Genomic DNA, 27,316 nt, shown 5'->3' with positions numbered 1-27,316 from the left:
TATATTTTAATATGTTCGTTTAGCAAACGTAGGACACAATTTTCCGCACTGGAGCGTTCTTCAAGTATAAAAGCAAATAAACTGAGGTGGGGTAGAGGCGGAACTTTTTAGCGTTCCTTGGATTCTGTGGGAGTTTAATCTGGTTTAGTTGAAGCTGGAGGTAGTCATAGCGAGTGAAACGTGGCTTGGTAAATTATTTGTTGGGATTTAAATCCTTTGCAGTCAGGTCATTGATCCTGTGTTGTTTTTGACTAATTTTAACTTAAATGTTTGTTATCTGTAGTGAATATTTGGACATAAGTCTGAAAACAAATAATTTGGAACTAAAAAAGTGGAATAGAACAAAATTTAATCTCTGATCACAAACTTTGGTAAACACTTAAAGCATTTTTTCAAGATTGCTGCCATTGTCCAGATGGACAAATACAGCAACATTGTACAGACAGCAAGATTGTGTATAGTTAACCAATGGAATTTACACGCCGAGCGAATACTTAAAAAAAATACATAAGTATTTCCGCCTACCTTTATATCCTATATTTAAGTCTATTGCAGAACTTCTGACTATATTTGAGGACCATCTTTCAAAAATGTTAACTAAAATTTTCATGGTTACTACAAACAAAAGCAAAATTATACATTTTCTAGTTTACCATTCAGTAAGTCCAACGCAACGTACCATCCACACGATATAATCCAGCCGGTCTGGTAACATTGGTCATTCGCAAGCATCGTGCGTAGCTTTGTTTGATCACGTATGATCGATGGATGGACCGAGCTTCAGTTAATAGCTAACTTTATTTACTGCAAGCGATTCTCTACAATATGGTTTAGTTTTGGATAGCAATTAGTTTTAATTTAGAATGAAAAGTATTGTGTGTTTTGAGACTGCCAAAAGACGGATACGTAGCAGACAGACAATTTTGCTTTTGAGCCTCTTTCATTATTTTGCATTAGTTCCATACAGACTTCCAAATTTATATTATACCCCTTTAGGAGTATAGGAAAATTCAGAAGGCTAACCCGACTACTATAAAGGATTCAAAGCATGTAAGAACGAGAGAGGGAGAGAGAGTTGCATACCCATTTCCAAATGAAGTACTCAGACTGTAACCAAACCAAGTCTTTGGCATTTCAATAGTCAAGCTTCCTCCACAACGAAGTCCTACAATCCACAAGAGTTACCAAAAGCTACCCTCAAGCGAAGTGCTCCTCAACATAAATGATTAAGCACCTCGAAACTGATCGCAAGCACAACCATTCTGATGTTCAATCAACCCAGATGCCTTTGCGTAGCAATTCTCCGCTTACTATTTTATTCGTACATTTTTTTACAAGGAGAATATATACGGAACCGTTTGTTAGGTAAAATGGCGCACTCAATCACTAACTAGGCGTTCAGTTTGTGTGTTTTACGGCTCAGTGGCGGCGCGATGCGTCTGTTTTTTCAGCCGCTTAACTTCGATCATTACCACCCTGTATATAGACGAGTATTTTGACGGAAACGTACGTAAAACTAGGTTAGTGTTTTGGGAGAAAATGTCCACGAAGCATACGGTTTACATACCTTGAATAACGCCATCAAATGAATATTTGGGTCTAATTATTTTTTGTTTTGTCCTTATCCCACGTTGAGTAGGATCAGCACAGCAGGTTTTCTTTTAAAACAACACTCTATTAAGAGATTTGGTCTGCCTGGTGTCTTCGAAAAAATACCGACCTTAAATATATTCGGGTCAAAATACAACATTACTGCGCCAGCACTTTACAATGTTTAAAAAGAAATAGAAATTGTTCGTGGTCGCACGTTCTCTGCGATGACGGGATTCCAAGTAGGTTCTAGATCTACCCTGGTTTTGCCAATTTAGTGCCGAAATGTCACAAAAAGCAAGGTAAAGTGCAGGACTTGTGTAAATAACCTTGTGATTATTTGGATAGTCATCATTCAATCAAAATAGAGGTAATAATACCGAAAAATAAATATTGAAGTCGGTAAGTTAGTTTCTGGATTATATCTATACTAATATTAAAAAGCTGAAGAGATTGTTTGATTGTTTGTTTGTTTGTTTGAACGCGCTAATCTCAGGAAGTACTGGTCCAATTTGAAAAATTGTAGATAGTTAGATAGCCCATTTATTGAGGAAGGCTATAGGCTAGGCATATATCATCACGCTACGACTAATACGAGTAGATTATCTATAAAAAATGTTACAAAAACGGGGAAAATTTATGACCCATTCTCTGTTATATGACGCAAGTGAAGTTGCGCGGGTCAGCTAGTTACATATACTTTTTCTTTCCAAGCCAATCAAGTGACTTATATTTTCTCAGACAAGCTCCAACAAAAACACTTGAATACTTCCTATTTTCTATTTGTTAGGTTTTTCTTCCAGTTTTTCTAGTAACGCCATCTGCTTCGTTCCCACACAAGTCATAAGGAAAAAGTTTATTAGTGCTAACATTCATTACTTGTTTCTTGTACCTTTGTATTGGTAGTAAAGCTGATGTTTTATTGTTTTACTGTTAGTTTTAGGTGCTGATAAATTGGCATGTTTTTGTTTAGTTCTTAAAACGTTTTCTTATTTCTGTCCAAAAATCTTTCCAATCAGTATCTATTCGAAGACGTAAGCAAAATAAAAATCAAGCCGGATTTTAAATTCAGGACTAGTCGCTTTTTAAGTGAAGAAAACTTGAGCGCTTTTTGTGCTGTGGAAGTATTTTTTAAAGCAAACATATTGGAAGAAATACTTTTCTTATTTCTTATTAACAAAAAATTATGACCACAAGAAAAAAAACCCCACCTGCAACTTCATATACTCAATATACTCAGGTATGTATTTAATCCCTCGCTAATAAAGCTACACTGCTAATAAGAGCAATCATGTGTCGTTCATCGCTTGCGCGGTTATTACCCGGCTCCCTAACATTGAACTAAGCGTCTCTTCGATAACCTTTCATTAATAAAACCACCCGCGATACGAAGTACTTTAAATAATACCTTATCACACATTGAGACAGGGGAAGTCCTTTCTTGCGAATTCTCATATATAAAGACGTACAATCCGAGAGCACATCATTCTACAAACACATCAGCTAAGAACAACAGTGTCTTACGACAAAAACAACAAACAAAATGTTCGCTACAAAGTTATTCCTGGCAGCAGTTCTGCTAGTGTGTGTGAGCGCACGACATATTCAGTTCGAGGACGTGCCGTATGGAGAACACGAAGAGTACAGATACCCGGTGTACGACGTAGACGAGGACTTTGAGTACCAGCACCCGGGACACTTGGCGAGCGCCAGGGTCAGGCGTCAGGCACAAGCCAGCTACACGCTCAATGGTGACGGTACTTCTGGAGTTAACGCTAAAGTACCGCTCGTTGGTAATGGTCAGAATGTTCTGAGTGCACTCGGCAGCGCAGGCTACGACGACAAGAATCGATTGGCTTCTAAAGGTTTTGGGTTGGCTCTCGATAATGTGTAAGTATTTTCAGAATTTGTCTTTTCCAAAATGACTCTCTATGACTATATCAGAAGGAGCTGTTTCTTAAACTTTCATCAATTAACTTCTTGTGTATTCCAGCAACGGTCACGGAGTATCTGTGATGAAGGAGACTCTGCCAGGGTTCGGCTCCAAGCTCACAGGCGCTGGTCACGCCACTCTGTTCCACAATGACAACCACAACGTCGGCGCTAATGCCTTCGTCTCCAGGAACATGCCCACCAACTATCCCGGCGTGCCCAACTTCAACACTGTCGGTGCAGGAGTCGACTATATGTTCAAGTAAGTATATTGTTCTTGTGATGTCCATTGCTATGAAACCGGTTGATTAAACTCTTGATCTTCCATCTGATGTCACTTGTACTAACGTCCTATATTCTCTGTGTTCAGGAACAAGGTCGGCGCGTCTCTAGGCATGGCGAACACTCCGTTCTTAGAGCGTAAGGACTACTCAGCGATGGGGAACCTCAACTTGTTCCGCTCTCCCACCAGCACGGTTGACTTCACCGCCGGCTACAAGAGGTTCGAAATGCCGCGCTTTGACAGCGGCTGGAAACCAAACTTCGGAATTACTTTTGGCAGATCTTTCTAAGATAATAATAAGTTGTATTTTAAGAGTAATCTAGTCAAAGATATTCGTGAAACGGAAAAAGTAAATATGATCGTGTAATTAACTCATACAAGCGTTTGATATTTTAGTTGTACATATATTTTTATTTCATAAACCAGCATTGTCAACGTGCCATTTGATTTGTAAATAAAAAAATAAAACAGATTTTCTCAAAGTTTTGTATTTCTTACTTTACTATCCTCTATTGCTACTAAGTATTTCAGTCGACAACTATTCTACTTTTCAGTACATAGCTTTATGACGTGGCGTGTTTATCACTACTAGTGGTCGTCCAGCAGTCGAAATTCGACTGAGTAAGCAAGTTATGTAATATCTAAATTAATGACATTCAGTAAGACCTTAAAAAATATATAAGATGATACTCTACGTCTATGTCAGTGCTCAAACAGGCTGTTGTTATATATCCCAGCTACCACATATTTTAGAGTCATTCAAGAAGAAATCTAAAAAAGCTACGGTAACTTATAAACCCAGAAATTATCTGGGGGCACGGTAGTGCCCCCGCAAGTCGATTTAATTGTTTTAAACGTAAACTATGTTTAATATTGGCATGATAATAACTTATGTAATACCTTAAGACAGAAGGTCCTTTAAGTAGTGACTAAACAGATTAATCGACTTGGTATTATATAGATTTCACCACTTTTTACGGCAGAGAGACTGAGCTCTGCGAGACTTGGGATTTTTTACAGAATGTTTTTGACGGCATATAAAACTTATCGCAACAAATATTTCCCTTTATCTGTAAGCTAACGAACTATATCTTTCATCTAGTTCACTAGTTCATCTTGCTCACTGGTATAATATGTGTACTTCAAAGCTACTGATCTAAAAGACACATTGAACTAATCTGTTAAGTTTCTTCAAGCTTCTTCTGTTCAAAAAAACAAAAGAAAAAGAAATTAAAATGAATTTGTATAAATTTTGACAGCTATGTCACAGTCACTCTTACGAACGAAGTAATGAGTGCATTTCAATAAAATATGATTTTGTAGAAATTATAAAGTACCTAAAATTGCTAGTGAAATAATAATTGTGCTTTGATAATACATTACTACAAATTGAGTCTTATTCTCTAAAGCCTAATGCATTATGTTAATAAAATCATTTTCTGTTTTTACCGGCAATGCGAGCGGTGCATATCACTTGTCTCCCAGACGTAAGGCAAAAGCTCCCGGCGCAGCGCGGGCGTTCTCAGCATGTGACGAGATTCGTTTAGTTCGTTGGAAAGCGTTCGTTCGTTCAGTGGCTCCTGAGTTAAACGAACCAACGAGTAGTGAACTAGGAAGCGAACTAGCGAACTTGAGTGCTAGAGATACAGTCTAAGGTCTAAGGTCATCAAAATATTGAAAGAGTATTTCGTTCAGTTGCAAATAGATGCAACTGAACGAAATACTCTTTCAATATTTTGATGACCTTAGTAGTGGACAACTATTTGAAAGACACTATATGCTGTACTTTGTTTTCTCATTTGGTTCTTCTTCTTATCGTATGGTGAGTGGTCAACCTAGGTACGATTCAGACCAACCGGCTCGCGTCGGGCCGGGCCGGGCGGCATTTTACAATGCGGTAAAGAACATTGAAATGTATCAACAGTAATTAGAGTTCATATTTGCAAGCAACTTACGCATAGCTATCTCCGTCGGCATCCCGCGACGCGTCGCGACCTGTCGCAGAATGCATTCGGCTGTCGCGACGGCCGACCGGCCCCGACCGGCTCCGAACGGCGCCGTCGGCATCCAATCGGCTGCCGTCGGGTCCGTTCGGAGCCGGTCAGCTGTGCGTCGTGAAATACGAACGGAGATTACGGTGCAGCAACTAGCGAATCATTGAAGTTGTGTTCTTCAAGCGACAGTTAACATATTAAAATCAAAAATGGATACGGAAGAAAAACTAATTTCTTTAGTCCAGCGGACGCTGTCGGCTGCCGCGGCACGCGTGCGGCTACCGCGGCAGCCGTACGCATACCGCAGTAGCGGTACAGCTCCGACGGACGCGTTCGGCTGCCGCGGCACACGTTCGGCTGCCGCGGCACGCGTACGGCTCCGTTCCGAGGCGGCGCGACGCTAGCCGGTTGGTCTGAATCGTACCCTAGTATCAAAGTTGTTCAAGCCGTCCGAAAGGCCTTTGACGTGGCTTACCGGCTGTTACCTTAATAGACAACAACCGGTTCCAAATTTGTACGTATTTTTCGGAGCACGGAGACGCCATGTTCAAATACCACTATGTGGTCACCCATCGATGGAATGACCGCGACGACGGTTGCTTAACTCGCAGATCGTTTACCCTCTTTTACGAAAAACGCGCGGACGCAGAAGTATGAAATTTGGCACACTTACAGTTTATGTGTAGGAGGAATGTAGAACGCTAATATTTTTAATTATAATGCTTCTAAAGTACATAAGGTCAATTTGGGTAACTTTGAATCATTTAGGTAACATTGAGAGTAGGAATATGAACTGTGAATGTTACCTAAGTTATTCAAAGTTACCTAGGTTGACTGTACATTAAATTAATAAATAAAACATTTCACACACTACCATGCATTTGACATTTGTTTATATACACATAGAGCACTGACGTAGACATAGAGTAGGTACCGTTTCATATTATGTTTAATGAGGTCTTACTGAATGGCATACATTTTTATATTGAGTAACTTATAATTTAAATTCATTGCAGTCGCATTTCGACTACTGGGCGACCACTAGTAGTGATAAACACGCCATGTCATACGGCTATGTACTGAAAAGTAGAATAGTTGTCGACTGAAATAATTAGTAGCAATAGAGGATAGTAAAGTAACAAATACAAAACTTTGAAAAAATCTGTTCTATTTTTACTTATTTACAAATCAAATGGCACGTTGACAATACTGGTTTATGAAATAAAAATATATGTACAACTAAAATATCGAACGCTTGTATGACTTCATTACACGATCATATTATTAACTTTTTCCATTTCACGGATACCTTTGACTAGATTACTCTTAAAATACAAGTTATTATTATCTTAGAAAGATCTGCCGAAAGTAATTCCGAAGTTTGGTTTCCAGCCGCTGTCAAAGCGCGGCATTTCGAACCTCTTGTAGCCGGCGGTGAAGTCAACCGTGCCGGTGGGAGAGCGGAACAAGTTGAGGTTCCCCATCGCTGAGTAGTCCTTACGCTCTAAGAACGGAGTGTTCGCCATGCTCAGAGACGTGCCGACCTTGTTCCTGAACACAGAGAACATAGGACGTTAGTACAAGTGATATCAGATAGAAGATCAAGAGTAGATTGAATCAAACGATTTCATATCAATAGACATCAAAAGCACAATATACTTACTTGAACATATAGTCGACTCCTGCACCGACAGTGTTGAAGTTGGGCACGCCGGGGTAGTTGGTGGGCATGTTCCTGGAGACGAAGGCATTAGCGCCGACGTTGTGGTTGTCATTGTGGAACAGAGTGGCGTGACCTTCGCCTGTGAGCTTGGAGCCGAACCCGGGCAGCGTCTCTTTCATCACAGATACTCCGTGACCGTTGCTGGAATACACAAAGTTCATTAATGAAAGTTTAAGGAACAGCTCCCTCTGATATAGTCGTAGAGAGTCATTTTGGAAAAGACAAATTCTGAAAATACTTACACATTATCGAGAGCCAACCCAAAACCTTTAGAAGCCAATTGATTCTTGTCGTCGTAGCCTGCGCTGCCGAGTGCACTCAGAACATTCTGACCATTACCAACGAGCGGTACTTTAGCGTTAACTCCAGAAGTGCCGTCACCATTGAGCGTGTAGCTGGCTTGTGCCTGACGCCTGACCCTGGCGCTCGCCAAGTGTCCCAGGTGCTGGTACTCAAAGTCCTCGTCTACGTCGTACACCGGGTATCTGTACTCTTCGTGTTCTCCATACGGCACGTCCTCGAACTGAATGTGTCGTGCGCTCACACACACTAGCAGAACTGCTGCCAGGAATAACTTTGTAGCGAACATTTTGTATGTTGTTTTTGTCGTAAGACACTGTTGTTCTTAGCTGATGTGTTTGTAGAATGATGTGCTCTCGGATTGTACGTCTTTATATATGAGACATTATCATAGTAACAGGAGTTCCCCGGTCCCGGTGAGATAAGAGATCGCGTATGTGAAGCACCTACTATCGCGGATGCTTTCATTAAGAGGTTATCAAAGCAGATGTACTGCATGGGTCACGGGCAATCACCGCGCACGAGACAAAGAAAGACCTTATGTCACAGATAATGCTATTAATATAATAGTTACGCAAAATCTCGTTATCACTACATTACACTACTAATTGCTTTTAATTTCCGACGATGTTCAGTTTTATTGGTATTGGTATTCATCGTTCATACCACTGCTGCACTGTAGGGCGATTCAGGTCGAAATCGAGTCGGACAAAATGCAATATTCGGCCTTCCCATTTCAAGTTAAATAGAAGCTTGAATTTTGATTTAGTCCCACGTGCTTTCATATTAGGTCGGGGAAAAAGTTTTTTCGTATTATAGTGTGTATGAAATTGTAATAAAATCTTTTCTCTACACTAAAAAGCTCGATATTTGGGTACCTAACAAGCTCACTGAAAGAAACCTAATGAACCGTGTACTCATTTATGATTTTTGAAGCCAAAGAGATTTTATCACAAATTCATACATACTACAATGCGAAAAGACTTTCCCCGACCTAATATTAAAAGCAACCAACTTTTCGATGACGAAGATTTGCTTTGGTGATACATTTCTGTCTATTGCTTCAAATATTATGGAAAAACCATTTTAAACAGACTACTTGAGCTGTCTATTTAGCGTTAGTTCGTAAAGTCTATAAGCTATACAAATGTTGCGCCGGCTACAGAGCCGGCGCAACATTTGTAGGAGCCTTAAGAAATGTAATAGACAATAAGAGCTTTGAAAGAAAGAACCCAAATAAGAATGTTTTTCGCATCATTTCATTATAGCCTTACTTCTACGCAATATTCTTAAAATAACTTAAGTTGATATGTTAAAGACTAGATTCTCAAATAATACGGTTTTTAAGGCTCAATTTTCTGCCACAAGAATTTTTCATGTAACAAAGCTTTCGCAGCTCTCCGATAATATGAAATGTGCCTCCAGTAGCTCGATTCTACTCTCTCTTCTACTACGACCACTATCAACTACCGACAACCGGCTTGTCATCGAAAAATTTTGTATGAAAATCTGATCAACGCCTATGATGGGCGTCGTAGGAACAAGTTTGGCAGTACATTCTAAATGTCAAACTTTCGAGACTACAGTAGTATAAATGACGAATACCACCCATCGTCCAGACCAAACAAAATAGTAAAACTGAAAATCGTCTCAAATTAAACGCAGTTAGTGTAATGAAGTGATAACGAGATTTTGCGTAATTATTATATTAATAGCATTATCTGTGACATAAGGTCTTTCTTTGTCTCGTGCGCGGTGATTGCCCGTGACCCATGCAGTAATCTGCTTTGATAACCTCTTAATGAAAGCATCCGCGATAGTAGGTTCTTTACATATGCGATCTCTATCTCGTTGGTACGGGGAAACTCCTGTTATTAAGATAAAATCTCATATATAAAGACGTCCGATCCGAGAGCACATCATTCTACAAACACATCAGCTAAGAACAACAGTGTCTTACGACAAAAACAACAAACAAAATGTTCGCTACAAAGTTATTCCTGGCAGCAGTTCTGCTAGTGTGTGTGAGCGCACGACACATTCAGTTCGAGGACGTGCCGTATGGAGAACACGAAGAGTACAGATACCCGGTGTACGACGTAGACGAGGACTTTGAGTACCAGCACCCGGGACACTTGGCGAGCGCCAGGGTCAGGCGTCAGGCACAAGCCAGCTACACGCTCAATGGTGACGGCACTTCTGGAGTTAACGCTAAAGTACCGCTCGTTGGTAATGGTCAGAATGTTCTGAGTGCACTCGGCAGCGCAGGCTACGACGACAAGAATCAATTGGCTTCTAAAGGCTTTGGGTTGGCTTTCGATAATGTGTAAGTATTTTTAGAATTTGTCTTTTCCAAAATTACTCTCTTTGACTATATCAGAAGGAGCTGTTTCTCAAACTTTCATGAATTAACTTTGTGTATTCCAGCAACGGTCACGGAGTATCTGTGATGAAGGAGACGCTGCCCGGGTTCGGCTCCAAGCTCACAGGCGAAGGTCACGCCACTCTGTTCCACAATGACAACCACAACGTCGGCGCTAATGCCTTCGTCTCCAGGAACATGCCCACCAACTACCCCGGCGTGCCCAACTTCAACACTGTCGGTGCAGGAGTCGACTATATGTTCAAGTAAGTATATTGTGCCTTTGATGTCTATTGATATGAAACCGTTTGATTCAATCTACTCTTGTTCTTCTAGCTGATATCACTTGTACTAACGTCGTATGTTCTCTGTGTTCAGGAACAAGGTCGGCACGTCTCTGAGCATGGCGAACACTCCGTTCTTAGAGCGTAAGGACTACTCAGCGATGGGGAACCTCAACTTGTTCCGCTCTCCCACCGGCACGGTTGACTTCACCGCCGGCTACAAGAGGTTCGAAATGCCGCGCTTCGACAGCGGCTGGAAACCAAACTTCGGAATTACTTTTGGCAGATCTTTCTAAGATAATAATAACTTGTATTTTAAGAGTAATCTAGTCAAAGATATTCGTGAAACGGAAAAAGTTAATATGATCGTGTAATGAACTCATACAAGCGTTCGATATTTTAGTTGTACATATATTTTTATTTCATAAACCAGTATTGTCAACGTGCCATTTGATTTGTAAATAAGTAAAAATAAAACAGATTTTCTCAAAGTTTTGTATTTGTTACTTTACTATCCTCTATAGCTACTACGTATTTCAGTCGACAACTATTCTACTTTTCAGTACATATCTGTAGCACGTGGCGTGTTTATCACTACTAGTGGTCGTCGAGCAGTCAAAATTCGACTGAGTAAGCAAGTTATTTAATATCAAAATTAATGACATTCAGTAAGACCTTAGAAAATATATAAGATGAAACTCTACGTCTATGTCAGTGCTCTATCAGGCTATCGTTATATATCCTAGCTACCACACATTTCAGTGTCATTCAAGGAGAAATCTAAAAAAGCTACGGTAACTTATAAACCAAGAAATTATATAAAACTTATCGCAACAAATATTTCCCTTTATCTGTAAGCTAATGAACTATATCTTTCATCTAGTTCACTAGTATAACGTGTACTTTAAAGCACCTGATCTAAAAGATAAATTGAACTAATCTGTTAAGTTTCTTCAAGCTTCTTCTGTTCAAAAAAACAAAAGAAAAAGAAATTGAAATGAATTTATATAAATTTTGGTTACTAAGTCACAGTCACTCTTACGAACGAAGTAAAGAGTGCATTTCAATAAAATATGATTTTGTAGAAATTATAAAGTACCTAAAATTACAAGTGAAGTTATGCTTTGAAAACACATTACTACAAATTGAGTCTTATTCTCTAAAGCATTTTGTTAATAATTTTTTGTCTTTACCGGCAATGCGAGCGGTGCATATCACCTGTCTCACATTATTACCTAAAAAAAAAACGAGACAGACAAATTTTTATCATGTTTTCCGAAGCATGAAGACGTCCAGTTCAAATACCACTATGTGGTCACCCATCTATGGAATGACCGCGCCGGCGGTTGCTTCACTCGCAGATCGTTTACCCTCTTTTACGAAAAACGCGCGGACGCAGAAGTATGAAATTTGGCACACTTACAGTTTATGTGTAGGAGGAATGCAGAACACTAATATTTTACGCTTAAATATAATATATAATGCTTAAACGAAAACTCATCGACATGTGCATCCTCCCTGTCCTAACCTACGGTGCTCAAACGTGGTCACTCACCGAATAGCAGAAGTCCAGCATCAAGATCTGTGAGCGTGCAATGGAGCGCAGCATGCTTCATATTCGGCGAAACGATCGCGTTAGCAACACCACCTTGCGCTCTATTACTCAAGTGGCGGATGTAGGAAGAAAATCTGCTAAACTGAAGTGGGAGTGGGCTGGCCATGTTTCGCGCATGCATCCGGAGAGATGGGCGAGGCTGGTGACAGATTGGACACCACACGATGGACATCGTTCTAGAAGCCGACCATGACGAAGGTGGCATGACAATTTAGCGGCATTTGTGGGTCCATCGAGGCGGAGCATGGTACAGGAGAGACAGGTTTGAAAGGAAAGAGGGGAGGCCTTTGCCCAGCAGTGGGACACATAAAGGGCTAACAAAAAAAAATGCTTATACAGTACATAAGGTCAATATTAATAGTTTCGATATTTTTTCATATTAAACCAAACCAATTGATAAAGGCTTATTTTAGTTTTGCAAACTTTTATCAATTGCGTTGGTTTCATATAAAAAAAAATATCGAAACTAGTTCAAATTCCCCCTGTCAATGTTACCCAAATGATTCAAAGTTACCCAGGTTGACTGTACATTAAATCAATAAATAAAACATTTCACACACTACCATGCATTTGACATTAATTTGTTGATATACACATAGAGCACTGACGTAGACATAGTTACCGTTCATATGTTTAATGAGGTCTTACTGAATGGCATACATTTTTATATTAAGTAACTTTTATTTGAAATTCATTGCAGTCGAATTTCGACTGCTGGGCGACCACTAGTAGTGATAAACATGCCACGTCATACAGCTATGTACTGAAAAGTAGAATAGTTGTCGACTGAAATAATTAGTAGCTATAGAGGATAGTAACGTAACAAATACAAAACTTTGAGAAAATCTGTTTTATTTTTACTTATTTACAAATCAAATGGCACGTTGACAATACTGGTTTATGAAATAAAAATATATGTACAACTAAAATATCGAACGCTTGTATGAGTTCATTACACGATCATATTTACTTTTTCCATTTCACGAATATCTTTGACTAGATTACTCTTAAAATACAAGTTATTATTATCTTAGAAAGATCTTCCAAAAGTAATTCCGAAGTTTGGTTTCCAGCCGCTGTCAAAGCGCGGCATTTCGAACCTCTTGTAGCCGGCGGTGAAGTCAACCGTGCCGGTGGGAGAGCGGAACAAGTTGAGGTTCCCCATCGCTGAGTAGTCCTTACGCTCTAAGAACGGAGTGTTCGCCATGCTCAGAGACGTGCCGACCTTGTTCCTGAACACAGACAACATCGAAGGTTAGTACAAGTGATATCAGACAGAAGAACAAGAGTAGATTGAATCAAACGATTTCATATCAATAGACATCAAAGGCACAATATACTTACTTGAACATATAGTCGACGCCTGCACCGACAGTGTTGAAGTTGGGCACGCCGGGGTAGTTGGTGGGCATGTTCCTGGAGACGAAGGCATTAGCGCCGACGTTGTGGTTGTCATTGTGGAACAGAGTGGCGTGACCTTCGCCTGTGAGCTTGGAGCCGAACCCGGGCAGCGTCTCCTTCATCACAGATACTCCGTGACCGTTGCTGGAATACACAAGAAGTTAATTGATGAAAGTTTAAGAAATAACTCCTTCTGATATAGTCATAGAGAGTCATTTTGGAAAAGACAAATTCTGAAAATACTTACACATTATCGAGAGCCAACCCAAAGCCTCTAGAAGCCAATTGATTCTTGTCGTCGTAGCCTGCGCTGCCGAGTGCACTCAGAACATTCTGACCATTACCAACGAGCGGTACTTTAGCGTTAACTCCAGAAGTGCCGTCACCATTGAGCGTGTAGCTGGCTTGTGCCTGACGTCTGACCCTGGCGCTCGCCAAGTGTCCCGGGTGCTGGTACTCAAAGTCCTCGTCTACGTCGTACACCGGGTATCTGTACTCTTCGTGTTCTCCATATGGCACGTCCTCGAACTGAATGTGTCGTGCGCTCACACACACTAGCAGAACTGCTGCCAGGAATAACTTTGTAGCGAACATTTTGTTTGTTGTTTTTGTCGTAAGACACTGTTGTTCTTAGCTGATGTGTTTGTAGAATGATGTGCTCTCGGATCGGACGTCTTTATATATGAGACATTATCATAGTAACAGGAGTTCCCCTGTACCAATGAGATAAGAGATCGCGTATGTGAAGCACCTACTATCGCGGATGCTTTCATTAAGAAGTTATCAAAGCAGATGTGCCGCGTGGGTCACGGGCGATCACCGCGCACGAGACAAAGACCTTATGTCACAGATAATGCTATTAATATAATAATGACGCAAAATCTCGTTATCACTACATTACACTACTAATTGCTTTTAATTTCCGACGATGTTCAGTTTTATTGGTTGGTTGGTATTCGTCATTCATACCACTGTAGGGCGATTCAGGTCGAAACCGAGTCCTGTGGTGGGGGGGCTTAGTAGCCGCGAGCCTTGAGGTGAGGGCGCACTTCGGCCGCGGTGAAGCGAAGAGAGACCCATTGGAGAGGCCGCTTCCCTGTCTGGGCGGTACCGCACTAACCCGGGGGACCAAAGCGGCCGGCCGGCTGGACCGAGGCGACGTAGGTCCGGCTGGTTTTGGAGGGGCTAGTCGCGGAGGAAGAGGTGTTCTAGTGTGTCGTTGCTGGGCACCCTATCCTCCGCGACTGGGCGGGGCCGCACTGCGTGATGCGGCAATGGTGGGGCTGCCGTGGGGAGTCGGGGGTCGGGCGGTCGGACCCGGCTTTTAACCCATGGCGGTTGGTGGTGGGACCGCAGGGCCTGGGAGTGGGCAGACTACCACTCTCGGGCTCGTTGGTCGACGAGGAGGTGGCGGCGGCCTACACACCTTTCCGCCGCCGGCGGCCGGGACATGCTGCGCATCTGCGCGTGGCCTGTCCCGGCTTCCGAAGGCCCCTTGGCTGGCGAACTCGGGGGAGTTTTCTGGCCACTGCACTAGGGGACATGTGGGGGGACGGCACCCGTGTGTTGGGGTGTCGTCCCACACTGTGGACGGGTCCACATTGTGGACGGCCGCGTCGGGGCCGCGGACGTGTGCCTAAAGGCGTTCCCGTGGCCTCGGCACTAAGCGGCGAGGAGGCAACACCTTGGTGGTTTAGTGGGTAGGCCTTGCCCTTCTGGTTCGGAGAGCCCCACATACCCCAGCGCTCCCCCGGGCGTTGGGGATGCAATTTCATGCATTAACCAAGTAAAAAAAAAAAAAAAAAGGTCGAAACCGAGTCGGACAAAGTGCAATATTAGGCCTTCCCATTTCTAGTTAAATAGAAGCCTGTATTTTGCCATAGTCCCCCGAGCTTTCATATTAGGTCGGGGAAAAAGTTTTTTCGTATCATAGTATATGTATGACATTGTAATAAAAATCTTTTCTCTATACTAAAAAGCTCGATATTTGGGTACCTCACAAGCTCATTGATAAAACCTAATGAACCGTGTACTCATTTATGATTCTTGAAGCCAAAGAGATTTTATTACAAATTCATACATACTATAATGCGAAAAGACTTTGCCCGACCTAATATTACATGCGACCAACTTTTAGATGACGAAGGTGTGCTTTGGTGATACATTTCTGTCTATTGCTTCAAAAATTATGGAAAAACAATTTTAAACAGTTTACTTGAGCTGACTATGTAGCGATAGTTCGTAAAGTCTGCTATACAAATGTTGCGCCGGCTCTGTGTGCAATCTGAAATCTGTCTCTAAGAAATGAAATAGACAATAAGAGCTTTGAAAGAAAGAACCCAAATAAGAATGTTTTTCGCATCATTTCATTATAGCCTTACTTCTACGCAATATACTTAAATAACATACGTTGATATGTAAAAGATTACGCGAAAGAGAGAACGCTTCTAACGTCAGACAAAGACATAAATAAACGATGGTTCGAATATTATAGCATTCTTCTAAACGAAGAATTCCCGCAAGACACCCTTGATCAAATACCGGCCGTATTCGGCCCTTTAGAACAAATAACAGCAGATAAGGTTAAACTGGCCTTGAGTAAAATAAAGAAAGGCAAGGCAGTCGGACCCGATGAGATACCATCTAAATATGTGCGGAACATCTGCACTCTCGTGGTTAACATCTCTTTTCAACCTTATTCTATCAGAAGGGAAAATGCCAGATGAATGGAGGAAAAGTATCCTCATCCCATTCTACAAAAACAAGGGTGACGTTGCTGAATGTGGAAATTATCGCGCAATTAAACTGACATCCCACACCCTCAAAATCTGGGAAAGCGTGATCGCTACGAATACTGAAATAACACCTAATCAGTGTGGATTTACAAAAGGAGTTGGTACCACAGATGCCATTCACACGATTAGAATTCTCATGGAAAAATACAAAGCCCTAAAAAAGGACCTACATTTTGTGTTCATTGACCTTGAAAAGGCTTTTGACAGGGTTCCGAGAAAACTGATCTAGCAAGCATTACGGGCACAGTCCGTCCCAGAACACTACATTCTGGTTCTTCAAGACATGTACAACGAAATTAAGACAAAAGTCGTTAGCCCTGCGGGCAATAGCGAAGAATTCGATGTGAACGTGGGAGTGCACCAAGGATAAATATCATTGGATAAATATCATTGGACAACTCACACACGGTCATTTGATTCCAAATTGAGCAGAGCTTGTACTATGGTAACCAAATAACTGATAAACATACTTATATAGTTCTAAATACATACTTATATAGATAAATTGACATCCAGGCTCAGAACAAATACTCGTGCTCATCACATAAAGATTTGTCCCGGGTGGGATTCGAACCCACCACACGCGGCGCTACGGTTGTTGCGGCGAGGTGACCGCTTAAACCACTGCGCCAAACGTGCAGTTAATCAACATTAAGCCCATTACTCTTTAACATCGTCATGAACTATGTCACTAAGGACCTCCAAAAACCTGCACCGTGGACACTATTATACGCAGACGACATCGTGCGTATAGCGGAAACGATGCAAGAGGTACAGTTCGACCTTACCTTGTGGTGTAAAACTCTAGAACAAAGAGGACTGAGGGTTAGCAAATCCAAAACGGAATATATGCACTGCAACCTATCCAATTCAACGACCGGTGTATTACAACCACCGTGTATAGGAAACACCCCTCTGAAAGCAGTCAGCCACTTTAAATATCTACGGTCAGTACTAACGTCCGACGCATGCGTGCTCAAAGACATTGAAAGCCGAATAAATACCGGATGGCTAAAATGGAGATCATTAACTGGAGTTATTTGCGATCCAAGGATGCCTGTGGAAGTTAAAGGCAATGTATACAAAAGGGCAATCAGACCTGCTCTACTATACGGGTCCGAATGGTTGCCTATGCGCAAAACGGTAGAGCAAAAGCTCCACGTGACGGAAATGAAGATGTTGAGGTGGTCCAGAGGAGTAACACTTAAAGATAGAGTCAAAAATGAACATATTCGGGGAACACTGAAAGTTGCAAAGGTGGCGGATAAACTTACCGAGAATCGTCTGCAGTGGTATGGTCATGTTATGCGCCACGAAAAAGAGCGTATGACAAGATCCGTAATGGACATTGAAGAACCCAAGCGAGGCCGAGATAGACCGCCGACTACCTGGATGGGGACCATTAGGAACGACCTGAAGAAGATGGGACTGCAACCTGAAACGACGCAGATGCGCCCAGAATGGCGAGAAAAGACTAGGAGGGCCGACCCCAAAAGACATGGGAAATAACGGCACGGACAAAGAGAAGAGTTGATATGTAAAAGATTAGATTCTCAAATAATACGGTTTTTAATGCTCAATATTCTGCCACAAGAATTTTTCATGTAACAAAGCTTTCGCAGCTCTCCGATAATATGAAATGTGCCTCCAGTAGCTCGATTCTACTCTCTCTTCTACTACGACCACTACGACGGCTTGTCATCGAGAAATTTTGTATGAAAATCTGATCAACGCCTATGATGGGGGTCGTAGGAACAAGTTTGGCAGTACATTCTAAATGTCAAACTTTCGATATAGTCCATTGAAATGTTACAATTTGAGGGCCGAATATTGCATTTCATAGAGGACGCAATTTTATTTTTGGGACATGTAGGGGGGGTCAATAGAAGCTTAACTTGAAGTTTGTGGGGTCGCCACCCTTGTCCCCCGGCCGCCATCTTGGAAAAGGGGATGGAAACACTTTTTTCGCTATATCTCGGGAACTATACGTCTTACAATAAAATTGTAAAAGCATAATTTGTAGCAAATTATTTTGCCTACAAATATGTTTAAGAACTTTTTGTCCTAAATTAACGATTAAAGAAGTTATAAGCAAAATGGTGAAATTTTTTTTACAAAAGTTTTCTTTCCGAATCCGGTCTATTTCGGAGCGCTGTTACTAAGTTTCTAATTAACGAAATTAAAAAAAAATGTAGAGCAAAATTTTCCTCCAAAAATACTCTACAAGATTGGTCTGAGTTAATTTTTTTTAATATATTCATATCAGCTTCGCCGCCTGCCTATCTGACCTCCACAACCCATTTACTTGGGATATAAAACGATGCACCTTGTTAAGACTAGTTGTCAGACTTTCAAGCTTCTGAGTACTGTTAACGACTGTCAAATATCTTCGAAAATGACAGCTAGGACCCACAATTTAACGTGCCTTCCGAAACAGGGAGGAACTCGATATGTGTAAGATGGTCACCCATCCACCAAACAACCTCAGTAAGCGTAGCTTAACCTCAGAGACCCATCCGCGCGGCTGTCACTAAAAAAAGTTATAGAGCAATAAATTAAATAACTATAAAAAAAATTGCACTCTTTTGCTTATAACTTCTTTAATTGTTAATTTAGGACAAAAAGTTATTGAACATATTTATAGACAAAATGCTTTTACAGTTTTATTATAAGACGCATAGTTTCCGAGATATAGCGAAAAAAGTGTTTCCAACCCCTTTTCCAAGATGGCGGCCGGGGGACAAGGGTGGCGACCCCACAAACTTCAAGTTAAGCTTCTATTGACCCCCCTACATGTTCTAAAAATAAAATTGCGTCCTCTAAGAAATGTAAATCTCATGTAACATTTCAATGGACTAATATTGCAGTAGTATAAATGACGAATACCACCCATAGTCCAGACCAAACAAAATAGTAAAACTAAACATCGTCTGCAATGAAACGCAGTTAGTGTAAGAAGTGATAGTGGGATTTTGCGTCATTATTATATTAATAGCATTATCTGTGACATAAGGTCTTTCTTTGTCTCGTGCGCGGTGATCGCCCGTGACCCACGCGGCACATCTGCTTTGATAACCTCTTAACGAAAGCATCCGCGATAGTAGGTGCTTTACATACGCGATCTCTTATCTCATTGGTACAGGGAAACTCCTGTTATTTAGATAAATTCTCATATATAGAGACGTCCGATCCGAGAGCACATCATTCTACAAACACATCAGCTAAGAACAACAGTGTCTTACGACAAAAACAACAAACAAAATGTTCGCTACAAAGTTATTCCTGGCAGCAGTTCTGCTAGTGTGTGTGAGCGCACGACACATTCAGTTCGAGGACGTGCCGTATGGAGAACACGAAGAGTACAGATACCCGGTGTACGACGTAGACGAGGACTTTGAGTACCAGCACCCGGGACACTTGGCGAGCGCCAGGGTCAGGCGTCAGGCACAAGCCAGCTACACGCTCAATGGTGACGGCACTTCTGGAGTTAACGCTAAAATACCGCTCGTTGGTAATGGTCAGAATGTTCTGAGTGCACTCGGCAGCGCAGGCTACGACGACAAGAATCAATTGGCTTCTAGAGGTTTTGGGTTGGCTCTCGATAATGTGTAAGTATTTTCAGAATTTGTCTTTTCCAAAATGACTCTCTATGACTATATCAGAAACAGCTGTTTCTTAAACTTTCATTAATTAACTTTGTTTATTCCAGCAACGGTCACGGAGTATCTGTGATGAAGGAGACGCTGCCCGGGTTCGGCTCCAAGCTCACAGGCGAAGGTCACGCCACTCTGTTCCACAATGACAACCACAACGTCGGTGCTAATGCCTTCGTCTCCAGGAACATGCCCACCAACTACCCCGGCGTGCCCAACTTCAACACTGTCGGTGCAGGAGTCGACTATATGTTCAAGTAAGTATATTGTGCCTTTGATGTCTATTGATATGAAATCGTTTGATTTAATTTACTCTTCTATCTGATATCAATTGTACTAACCTTCAATGTTCTCTGTGTTCAGGAACAAGGTCGGCACGTCTCTGAGCATGGCGAACACTCCGTTCTTAGAGCGTAAGGACTACTCAGCGATGGGGAACCTCAACTTGTTCCGCTCTCCCACCGGCACGGTTGACTTCACCGCCGGCTACAAGAGGTTCGAAATGCCGCGCTTTGACAGCGGCTGGAAACCAAACTTCGGAATTACTTTTGGAAGATCTTTCTAAGATAATAATAACTTGTATTTTAAGAGTAATCTAGTCAAAGACATTCGTGAAACGGAAAAAGTTCATATGATCGTGTAATAAACTCTAACATGCATTCGATATTTTAGTTGTACATATATTTTTATTTCATAAACCAGTATTGTCAACGTACCATTTGATTTGTAAATAAGTGAAAATAAAACAAATTTTCTTAAAGTTTTGTATTTGTTACTTTACTATCCTCTATTGCTACTAATTATTTCAGTCGACAACTATTCTACTTTTCAGTACATAGCTGTATGACGTGGCGTGTTTATCACTACTAGTGGTCGCTCAGCAATCGAAATTCGAATGAGTAAGCAAGTTATTTAATATCAAAATTAATGACATTCAGTAGAACTTAGATAATACATATATAAGATGATACTCTGTGTCAGTGCTCTATCAGGCTATCGTTATATATATCCTAGCTACTACACATTTTAGTGTCATTCAAGGAAAGATCTAAAAAATCTACGGTAACTTATAAACCAAGAAATTATATAAAACTTATCGCAACAAATATTTTCCTTTATCTGTAAGCTAACGAACTATATCTTTTATCTAGTTCACTAGTATAATATGTGTACTTTAAAGCAACTGATCTAAAAGATATATTGAACTAATCTGTTAAGTTTCTTCAAGCTTCTTCTGTTCAAAAAATAAAAGAAAAAGAAATTGAATTGAATTTATATAAATTTTGGTTACTAAGTCACAGTCACTCTTACGAACGAAGTAATGAGTGCATTTCAATAAAATATGATTTTGTAGAAATTATAAAGTACCTAAAATTGCTAGTGAAATTGTGCTTCATTAATACATTTCTACAAATTGAGTCTTGTTCTCTAAAGCCTAATGCATAATATTAATCATCTCCTGTCTTTACCGGCAATCGAACATTGCATATCACCTGTCTCACATTATTACCTAAAAAGAAACGAGACAGAAGACGTTAGGCGAAATCTCCCATTGCGGCGCGGGCGCTCTCAGCATGAGACGTGATTCGTTTAGTTCGTTGGGAAGCGTTCGATCAGTGGCTCCTGAGTTAAATGAACCAACGAGTAGTGAACTAGGAAGCGAACTAGCGAACTTGAGTGCTAGAGATACAGTCTATATGCAACTGAACGGAAGACTCTTTCAATATTTTGATGACCTTAGTAGTGGAGAACTATTTGAAAGACTATGCTGTACTTTGTTTTCTCATTTGGTTCTTCTTCTTATCGTATGGTGAGTGGTCAACCTAGTATCAAAGTTGTTCAAGCCGTCCGAAAGGCCTTTGACGTGGCTTACCGGCTGTTACCTTAATAGACAACAACCGGTTCCAAATTTGTACGTATTTTCCGGAGCACGGAGACACCCAGTTCAAATACCACTATGTGGTCACCCATCGATGGAATGACCGCGCCGACGGTTGCTTAACTCGCAGATCGTTTACCCTCTTTTACGAAAAACGCGCGGACGCAGAAGTATGAAATTTGGCATACTTACAGTTTATGTGTAGGAGGAATGTAGAACGCTAATATTTTTAATTATAATGTTTCTAAAATACATAAGGTCAATTTGGGTAACTTTGAATCATTTAGGTAACATTGAGAGTAGGAATATGAACTGTCAATGTTACCTTAGTTATTCAAAGTTACCTAGGTTGACTGTACATTAAATCAATAAATAAAACATTTCACACACTACCATGCATTTGACATTTGTTTATATACACATAGAGCACTGACGTAGACATAGAGTACCGTTTCATATTATGTTTAATGAGGTCTTACTGAATGGCATACATTTTTATATTAAGTAACTTATAATTTAAATTCATTGCAGTCGCATTTCGACTACTGGGCGACCACTAGTAGTGATAAACACGCCATGTCTATGTACTGAAAAGTAGAATAGTTGTCGACTGAAATACGTAGTAGCAATAGAGGATAGTAAAGTAACAAATACAAAACTTTGAGAAAATCTGTTTTATTTTTACTTATTTACAAATCAATTGACGCGTTGACAATACTGGTTTATGAAATAATAATAGGTACATTAATGTACAACTAAAATATCGAACTCATGTTTGAGTTTATTACACGATCATATAACTTTTTCCATTTCACGAATATCTTTGACTAGATTACTCTTAAAATACAAGTTATTATTATCTTAGAAAGATCTGCCAAAAGTAATTCCGAAGTTTGGTTTCCAGCCGCTGTCAAAGCGTGGCATTTCGAACCTCTTGTAGCCGGCGGTGAAGTCAACCGTGCCGGTGGGAGAGCGGAACAAGTTGAGGTTCCCCATCGCTGAGTAGTCCTTACGCTCTAAGAACGGAGTGTTCGCCATGCTCAGAGACGTGCCGACCTTGTTCCTGAACACAGAGAACATCGAAGGTTACAAGTGATATCAGATAGATGAACAAGAGTAGATGATTGAATCAGACGGTTTTATGACATGAAAAGCACAATATACTTACTTGAACATATAGTCGACGCCTGCACCGACAGTGTTGAAGTTGGGCACGCCGGGGTAGTTGGTGGGCATGTTCCTGGAGACGAAGGCATTAGCGCCGACGTTGTGGTTGTCATTGTGGAACAGAGTGGCGTGACCTTCGCCTGTGAGCTTGGAGCCGAACCCTGGCAGAGTCTCCTTCATCACAGATACTCCGTGACCGTTGCTGGAATACACAAAGTTCATTAATGAAAGTTTAAGGAACAGCTCCCTCTGATATAGTCGTAGAGAGTCATTTTGGAAAAGACAAATTCTGAAAATACTTACACATTATCGAGAGCCAACCCAAAACCTTTAGAAGCCAATTGATTCTTGTCGTCGTAGCCTGCGCTGCCGAGTGCACTCAGAACATTCTGACCATTACCAACGAGCGGTACTTTAGCGTTAACTCCAGAAGTGCCGTCACCATTGAGCGTGTAGCTGGCTTGTGCCTGACGCCTGACCCTGGCGCTCGCCAAGTGTCCCGGGTGCTGGTACTCAAAGTCCTCGTCTACGTCGTACACCGGGTATCTGTACTCTTCGTGTTCTCCATACGGCACGTCCTCGAACTGAATGTGTCGTGCGCTCACACACACTAGCAGAACTGCTGCCAGGAATAACTTTGTAGCGAACATTTTGTTTGTTGTTTTTGTCGTAAGACACTGTTGTTGTTGGCTGATGTGTTTGTAGAATGATGTGCTCTCGGATTGTACGTCTTTATATATGAGACGTTATCTTTGTAACAGGAGTTCCCCGGTCCCGGTGAGATAAGAGATCGCGTATGTGTAGCACCTACTATCGCGGATGCTTTCATTAAGAGGTTATCAAAGCAGATGTACTGCATGGGTCACGGGCAATCACCGCGCACGAGACAAAGAAAGACCTTATGTCACAGATAATGCTATTAATATAATAGTTACGCAAAATCTCGTTATCACTACATTACACTACTAATTGCTTTTAATTTCCGACGATGTTCAGTTTTATTGGTATTGGTATTCATCGTTCATACCACTGTAGGGCGATTCAGGTCGGAACCGAGTCGGACAAAGTGCAATATTCGGCCTTCCCATTTCAAGTTAAATAGAAGCTTAAATTTTGGTTTAGTCCCACGTGCTTTCGTATTAGGTCAGGGAAAAGTTTTTTCGTATCATAGTATGCAAGAAATTGTAATAAAATCTTTTCTCTACACTAAAAAGCTCAATTTTGGGTACCTCACAAGCTCACTGAAAGAAACCTAATGAACCGTGTACTCATTTATGATTCTTGAAGCCAAAGAGATTTTATTACAAGTTCATACATACATATTCATACACATTAATGCGAAAAGACTTTGCCCGACCTAATATTACATGCGACCTACTTTTAGATGACGAAGGTGTGCTTTGTTTCTGTCTATTGCTTCAAAAATTATGGAAAAAACTATTTTAAACAGATTACTTGAGTTGTCTAGTTAGCGTTAGTTCGTAAAGTCTGCTATAAAAATGTTGCGCCGGCTCTATGTGTCCTTAAGAAATGAAAAAGACAATAAGAGCTTTGAAATAAAGAACCCAAATAAGAATGTTTTTCGCATCATTTCATTATAGCCTTACTTCTACGCAATATACTTAAAATAACTTAAGTTGATATATAAAAGATTAGATTCTTAAATTCAAAATCTCAAACCTAACGGTTTTTAATGCTCAATATTCTGTCACAAGAATTTTTCATGTAACAAGCTTTCGCAGCTCTCCGATAATATGAAATGTGCCTCTAGTAGCTCAATTCTACTCTCTCTTATACTACGTCCACTATCGACTACTGACAACCGGCTTGTCATCGAGAAATTTTGTATGAAAATCTGATCAACGCCTATGATGGGCGTCGTAGGAACCAGTTTGGCAGTACATTCTAAATATCAAACTTTCGATATTACAGTAGTATAAATGACGAATACCACCCATAGTCCAGACCAAACAAAATAGTAAAACTGAACATCGTCTGCAATTAAAAGCAATTAGTAGTGTAATGTAGTGATAATGAGATTTTGCGTAGTTATTATATTAATAGCATTATCTGTGACATAAGGTCTTTCTTTGTCTCGTGCGCGGTGATCGCCCGTGACCCATGCAGTACATCTGCTTTGATAACCTCTTAAGGAAAGCATCCGCGATAGTAGGTGCTTCACATACGCGATCTGTTATCTCATTGGTACAGGGGAACTCCTGTTATTCAGATAAATTCTCATAATATATATAAAGACGTCCAATCCGAGAGCACATCATTATACAAACACATCAGCTGAGAACAACAGTGTCTTACGACAAAAACAACAAACAAAATGTTCGCTACAAAATTATTCCTGGCAGCAGTTCTGCTAGTGTGTGCAAGCGCACGACACATTCAGTTCGAGGACGTGCCGTATGGAGAACACGAAGAGTACAGGTACCCGGTGTACGACGTAGACAAGGACTTTGAGTACCAGCACAGGGGACACTTGGCGAGCGCCAGGGTCAGGCGTCAGGCACAAGCCAGCTACACGCTCAATGGTGACGGCACTTCTGGAGTTAACGCTAAAGTACCGCTCGTTGGTAATGGTCAGAATGTTCTGAGTGCACTCGGCAGCGCAGGCTACGACGACAAGAATCGATTGGGTTCTAAAGGCTTTGGGTTGGCTCTCGATAATGTGTAAGTATTTTCAGAATTTGTCTTTTCCAACATGACTCTCTATGACTATATCAGAAGGAGTTATTTCTTAAACTTTCATTAATGAACTTTGTGTATTCCAGCAACGGTCACGGAGTATCTGTGATGAAGGAGACGCTGCCGGGGTTCGGCTCCAAGCTCACAGGCGAAGGTCACGCCACTCTGTTCCACAATGACAACCACAACGTCGGCGCTAATGCCTTCGTCTCCAGGAACATGCCCACCAACTACCCCGGCGTGCCCAACTTCAGCACTGTCGGTGCAGGAGTCGACTACATGTTCAAGTAAGTATATTGTGCCTTTAATGATTGGTTTAAAACCGTCTGATTAAATCATCTACTCTTGATCTTCTATCTGATATCACTTGTACTAACGTCGTATGTACTCTGTGTTCAGGAACAAGGTCGGTACGTCTCTGAGCATGGCGAACACTCCGTTCTTAGAGCGTAAGGACTACTCAGCGATGGGGAACCTCAACTTGTTCCGCTCTCCTACCGGCACGGTTGACTTCACCGCCGGCTACAAGAGGTTCGAAATGCCGCGCTTTGACAGCGGCTGGAAACCAAAGTTCGGAATTACTTTCGGCAGATCATTTTAGAATTATATTAACAAGTTATTGTGTAGTAATAATATTTTTTGTAATTATCAATTTGTAAAAAGCATTTAGAACTTCTAGTTGTAATCTAACCCCAGTATTGTACATAATAATATGCTCATTTTGTAAATAATTTGCAATAAATACATTATAATACCCTTATGCAGTAGTTTGAATACATTTTTTTTATGTCTTCTCCTGTACCAAATATTGGGTCGCAAGGAAACATACAAATAACGGACACTATGTCCAACCAGACCCAGAACATTTTAATGTGGATAACATATATAATTGAAATCGTGGCGACTTTAGCCACTACGCCAAGGAGGCAGTTTTAAAGCTGAACTGTCTATTAGGTCAGGGAAAAAGTCTTGTCGCATTATAGTATGTATGAACTTGTAATACATTTTTTTCTGTACACAATGCTCGATATTTGGGTTACTTAACGAGCTCACTGAAAGAAACCTAATGAATCATGTACATACCTACTCATACTCATACTCGTACCGAACTTAGTCAAAGAGATTTTATTACAAGTTCATACATAATATAATGCGAAAAGACTTTTTCCCCGACCTATACATATGTATATGTAGTACATACTCCCTTCAAAACTACAAAAGCAAGTACGACAATGCCTCTTCCCCTTTTACCCCACGATGTTTACATCCTCGCAAACTATTTCGGTAGTAATAAACAGTTGGTCCAACATTTATTCAGAGCTAAAGAACCCAAAGTGTGGGGTCTGCAGCCGTCAAATCAAATCCACAACAGAAACTTGATTATTGCGAGTCGCGATTTGCTGAGTTTGTGTATCTACGTGACGGCGAACGACTTCATTTAGCGAACGGGGTGATTAACGATGATGTGGACTTGGGACAATTTAGCAAAATATATTTTTCAGTTTGAATTTTTTTATACTTTTACTACATATGAAGTACTGGAAGTCTAGGGGAGAGAACAGGACACAGAAATAGGCTAGATAAAAAAAAAACTTAATATGATTTCCAGATGGAAATTAGGAGCTTAATCTAGTTCGTCAT

General features: G+C 40.9%; 7 protein-coding genes across 7 annotated transcripts; 4 read left to right on the top strand and 3 right to left on the bottom strand.

The window, feature by feature from the left end:
• The first annotated feature begins 3,071 nt into the window (after positions 1 to 3,071).
• Positions 3,072 to 4,275, top strand: LOC142983097 (attacin-A-like). Its single transcript, XM_076129928.1, has 3 exons — positions 3,072 to 3,480; positions 3,584 to 3,784; positions 3,893 to 4,275. Exons 1-3 carry the CDS (start codon positions 3,134 to 3,136, stop codon positions 4,092 to 4,094), a joined length of 750 nt encoding a protein of 249 aa, XP_075986043.1. The 5' UTR covers positions 3,072 to 3,133; the 3' UTR covers positions 4,095 to 4,275.
• A 2,814-nt stretch (positions 4,276 to 7,089) lies between these two features.
• On the bottom strand, positions 7,090 to 8,138 carry LOC142983114 (attacin-A-like). The gene is made up of 3 exons (XM_076129950.1): positions 7,765 to 8,138; positions 7,463 to 7,663; positions 7,090 to 7,350 (listed from the first exon to the last, which is right to left on the bottom strand). Exons 1-3 carry the CDS (start codon positions 8,109 to 8,111, stop codon positions 7,149 to 7,151), a joined length of 750 nt encoding a protein of 249 aa, XP_075986065.1. The 5' UTR covers positions 8,112 to 8,138; the 3' UTR covers positions 7,090 to 7,148.
• A 1,611-nt stretch (positions 8,139 to 9,749) lies between these two features.
• Positions 9,750 to 10,878, top strand: LOC142983084 (attacin-A-like). The gene is made up of 3 exons (XM_076129907.1): positions 9,750 to 10,148; positions 10,250 to 10,450; positions 10,563 to 10,878. Exons 1-3 carry the CDS (start codon positions 9,802 to 9,804, stop codon positions 10,762 to 10,764), a joined length of 750 nt encoding a protein of 249 aa, XP_075986022.1. The 5' UTR covers positions 9,750 to 9,801; the 3' UTR covers positions 10,765 to 10,878.
• A 2,097-nt stretch (positions 10,879 to 12,975) lies between these two features.
• On the bottom strand, positions 12,976 to 14,118 carry LOC142983130 (attacin-A-like). Its single transcript, XM_076129973.1, has 3 exons — positions 13,732 to 14,118; positions 13,428 to 13,628; positions 12,976 to 13,315 (listed from the first exon to the last, which is right to left on the bottom strand). The coding sequence occupies exons 1-3, from the start codon at positions 14,076 to 14,078 to the stop codon at positions 13,114 to 13,116; spliced, it is 750 nt and encodes a 249-aa protein (XP_075986088.1). The 5' UTR covers positions 14,079 to 14,118; the 3' UTR covers positions 12,976 to 13,113.
• A 5,370-nt stretch (positions 14,119 to 19,488) lies between these two features.
• On the top strand, positions 19,489 to 20,527 carry LOC142983111 (attacin-A-like). The gene is made up of 3 exons (XM_076129946.1): positions 19,489 to 19,887; positions 19,989 to 20,189; positions 20,296 to 20,527. The coding sequence occupies exons 1-3, from the start codon at positions 19,541 to 19,543 to the stop codon at positions 20,495 to 20,497; spliced, it is 750 nt and encodes a 249-aa protein (XP_075986061.1). The 5' UTR covers positions 19,489 to 19,540; the 3' UTR covers positions 20,498 to 20,527.
• A 2,087-nt stretch (positions 20,528 to 22,614) lies between these two features.
• On the bottom strand, positions 22,615 to 23,663 carry LOC142983091 (attacin-A-like). Its single transcript, XM_076129917.1, has 3 exons — positions 23,282 to 23,663; positions 22,980 to 23,180; positions 22,615 to 22,874 (listed from the first exon to the last, which is right to left on the bottom strand). Exons 1-3 carry the CDS (start codon positions 23,626 to 23,628, stop codon positions 22,673 to 22,675), a joined length of 750 nt encoding a protein of 249 aa, XP_075986032.1. The 5' UTR covers positions 23,629 to 23,663; the 3' UTR covers positions 22,615 to 22,672.
• Positions 23,664 to 25,313: 1,650 nt separating this feature from the next.
• LOC142983199 (attacin-A-like) lies at positions 25,314 to 26,348 on the top strand. The gene is made up of 3 exons (XM_076130088.1): positions 25,314 to 25,660; positions 25,762 to 25,962; positions 26,075 to 26,348. The coding sequence occupies exons 1-3, from the start codon at positions 25,314 to 25,316 to the stop codon at positions 26,274 to 26,276; spliced, it is 750 nt and encodes a 249-aa protein (XP_075986203.1). The 3' UTR covers positions 26,277 to 26,348.
• Positions 26,349 to 27,316: the final 968 nt, after the last annotated feature.

Source organism: Anticarsia gemmatalis, chromosome 23 (assembly GCF_050436995.1).
Source record: "Anticarsia gemmatalis isolate Benzon Research Colony breed Stoneville strain chromosome 23, ilAntGemm2 primary, whole genome shotgun sequence".
Classification (NCBI taxonomy): domain Eukaryota; kingdom Metazoa; phylum Arthropoda; class Insecta; order Lepidoptera; family Erebidae; genus Anticarsia; species Anticarsia gemmatalis.
The sequence above is the reverse complement of the archived record's forward strand: the minus strand, read 5'-3'. Positions and strand labels throughout refer to the sequence as shown.

Excerpts from the sequence above, each read along its gene's own strand:
- LOC142983091 (XM_076129917.1), bottom strand. The coding sequence starts at position 23,628 with ATGTTCGCTACAAAGTTATTCCTGGCAGCAGTTCTGCTAGTGTGTGTG. Across the intron at positions 23,181-23,281 it reads GGGTTGGCTCTCGATAATGT|CAACGGTCACGGAGTATCTG; the intron begins GTAAGTATTTTC and ends TGTGTATTCCAG. Across the intron at positions 22,875-22,979 it reads GGCGTCGACTATATGTTCAA|GAACAAGGTCGGCACGTCTC; the intron begins GTAAGTATATTG and ends CTCTGTGTTCAG.
- LOC142983111 (XM_076129946.1), top strand. The coding sequence starts at position 19,541 with ATGTTCGCTACAAAGTTATTCCTGGCAGCAGTTCTGCTAGTGTGTGTG. Across the intron at positions 19,888-19,988 it reads GGGTTGGCTCTCGATAATGT|CAACGGTCACGGAGTATCTG; the intron begins GTAAGTATTTTC and ends TGTTTATTCCAG. Across the intron at positions 20,190-20,295 it reads GGAGTCGACTATATGTTCAA|GAACAAGGTCGGCACGTCTC; the intron begins GTAAGTATATTG and ends CTCTGTGTTCAG.
- LOC142983097 (XM_076129928.1), top strand. The coding sequence starts at position 3,134 with ATGTTCGCTACAAAGTTATTCCTGGCAGCAGTTCTGCTAGTGTGTGTG. Across the intron at positions 3,481-3,583 it reads GGGTTGGCTCTCGATAATGT|CAACGGTCACGGAGTATCTG; the intron begins GTAAGTATTTTC and ends TGTGTATTCCAG. Across the intron at positions 3,785-3,892 it reads GGAGTCGACTATATGTTCAA|GAACAAGGTCGGCGCGTCTC; the intron begins GTAAGTATATTG and ends CTCTGTGTTCAG.
- LOC142983114 (XM_076129950.1), bottom strand. The coding sequence starts at position 8,111 with ATGTTCGCTACAAAGTTATTCCTGGCAGCAGTTCTGCTAGTGTGTGTG. Across the intron at positions 7,664-7,764 it reads GGGTTGGCTCTCGATAATGT|CAACGGTCACGGAGTATCTG; the intron begins GTAAGTATTTTC and ends TGTGTATTCCAG. Across the intron at positions 7,351-7,462 it reads GGAGTCGACTATATGTTCAA|GAACAAGGTCGGCACGTCTC; the intron begins GTAAGTATATTG and ends CTCTGTGTTCAG.
- LOC142983199 (XM_076130088.1), top strand. The coding sequence starts at position 25,314 with ATGTTCGCTACAAAATTATTCCTGGCAGCAGTTCTGCTAGTGTGTGCA. Across the intron at positions 25,661-25,761 it reads GGGTTGGCTCTCGATAATGT|CAACGGTCACGGAGTATCTG; the intron begins GTAAGTATTTTC and ends TGTGTATTCCAG. Across the intron at positions 25,963-26,074 it reads GGAGTCGACTACATGTTCAA|GAACAAGGTCGGTACGTCTC; the intron begins GTAAGTATATTG and ends CTCTGTGTTCAG.
- LOC142983130 (XM_076129973.1), bottom strand. The coding sequence starts at position 14,078 with ATGTTCGCTACAAAGTTATTCCTGGCAGCAGTTCTGCTAGTGTGTGTG. Across the intron at positions 13,629-13,731 it reads GGGTTGGCTCTCGATAATGT|CAACGGTCACGGAGTATCTG; the intron begins GTAAGTATTTTC and ends TGTGTATTCCAG. Across the intron at positions 13,316-13,427 it reads GGCGTCGACTATATGTTCAA|GAACAAGGTCGGCACGTCTC; the intron begins GTAAGTATATTG and ends GTCTGTGTTCAG.
- LOC142983084 (XM_076129907.1), top strand. The coding sequence starts at position 9,802 with ATGTTCGCTACAAAGTTATTCCTGGCAGCAGTTCTGCTAGTGTGTGTG. Across the intron at positions 10,149-10,249 it reads GGGTTGGCTTTCGATAATGT|CAACGGTCACGGAGTATCTG; the intron begins GTAAGTATTTTT and ends TGTGTATTCCAG. Across the intron at positions 10,451-10,562 it reads GGAGTCGACTATATGTTCAA|GAACAAGGTCGGCACGTCTC; the intron begins GTAAGTATATTG and ends CTCTGTGTTCAG.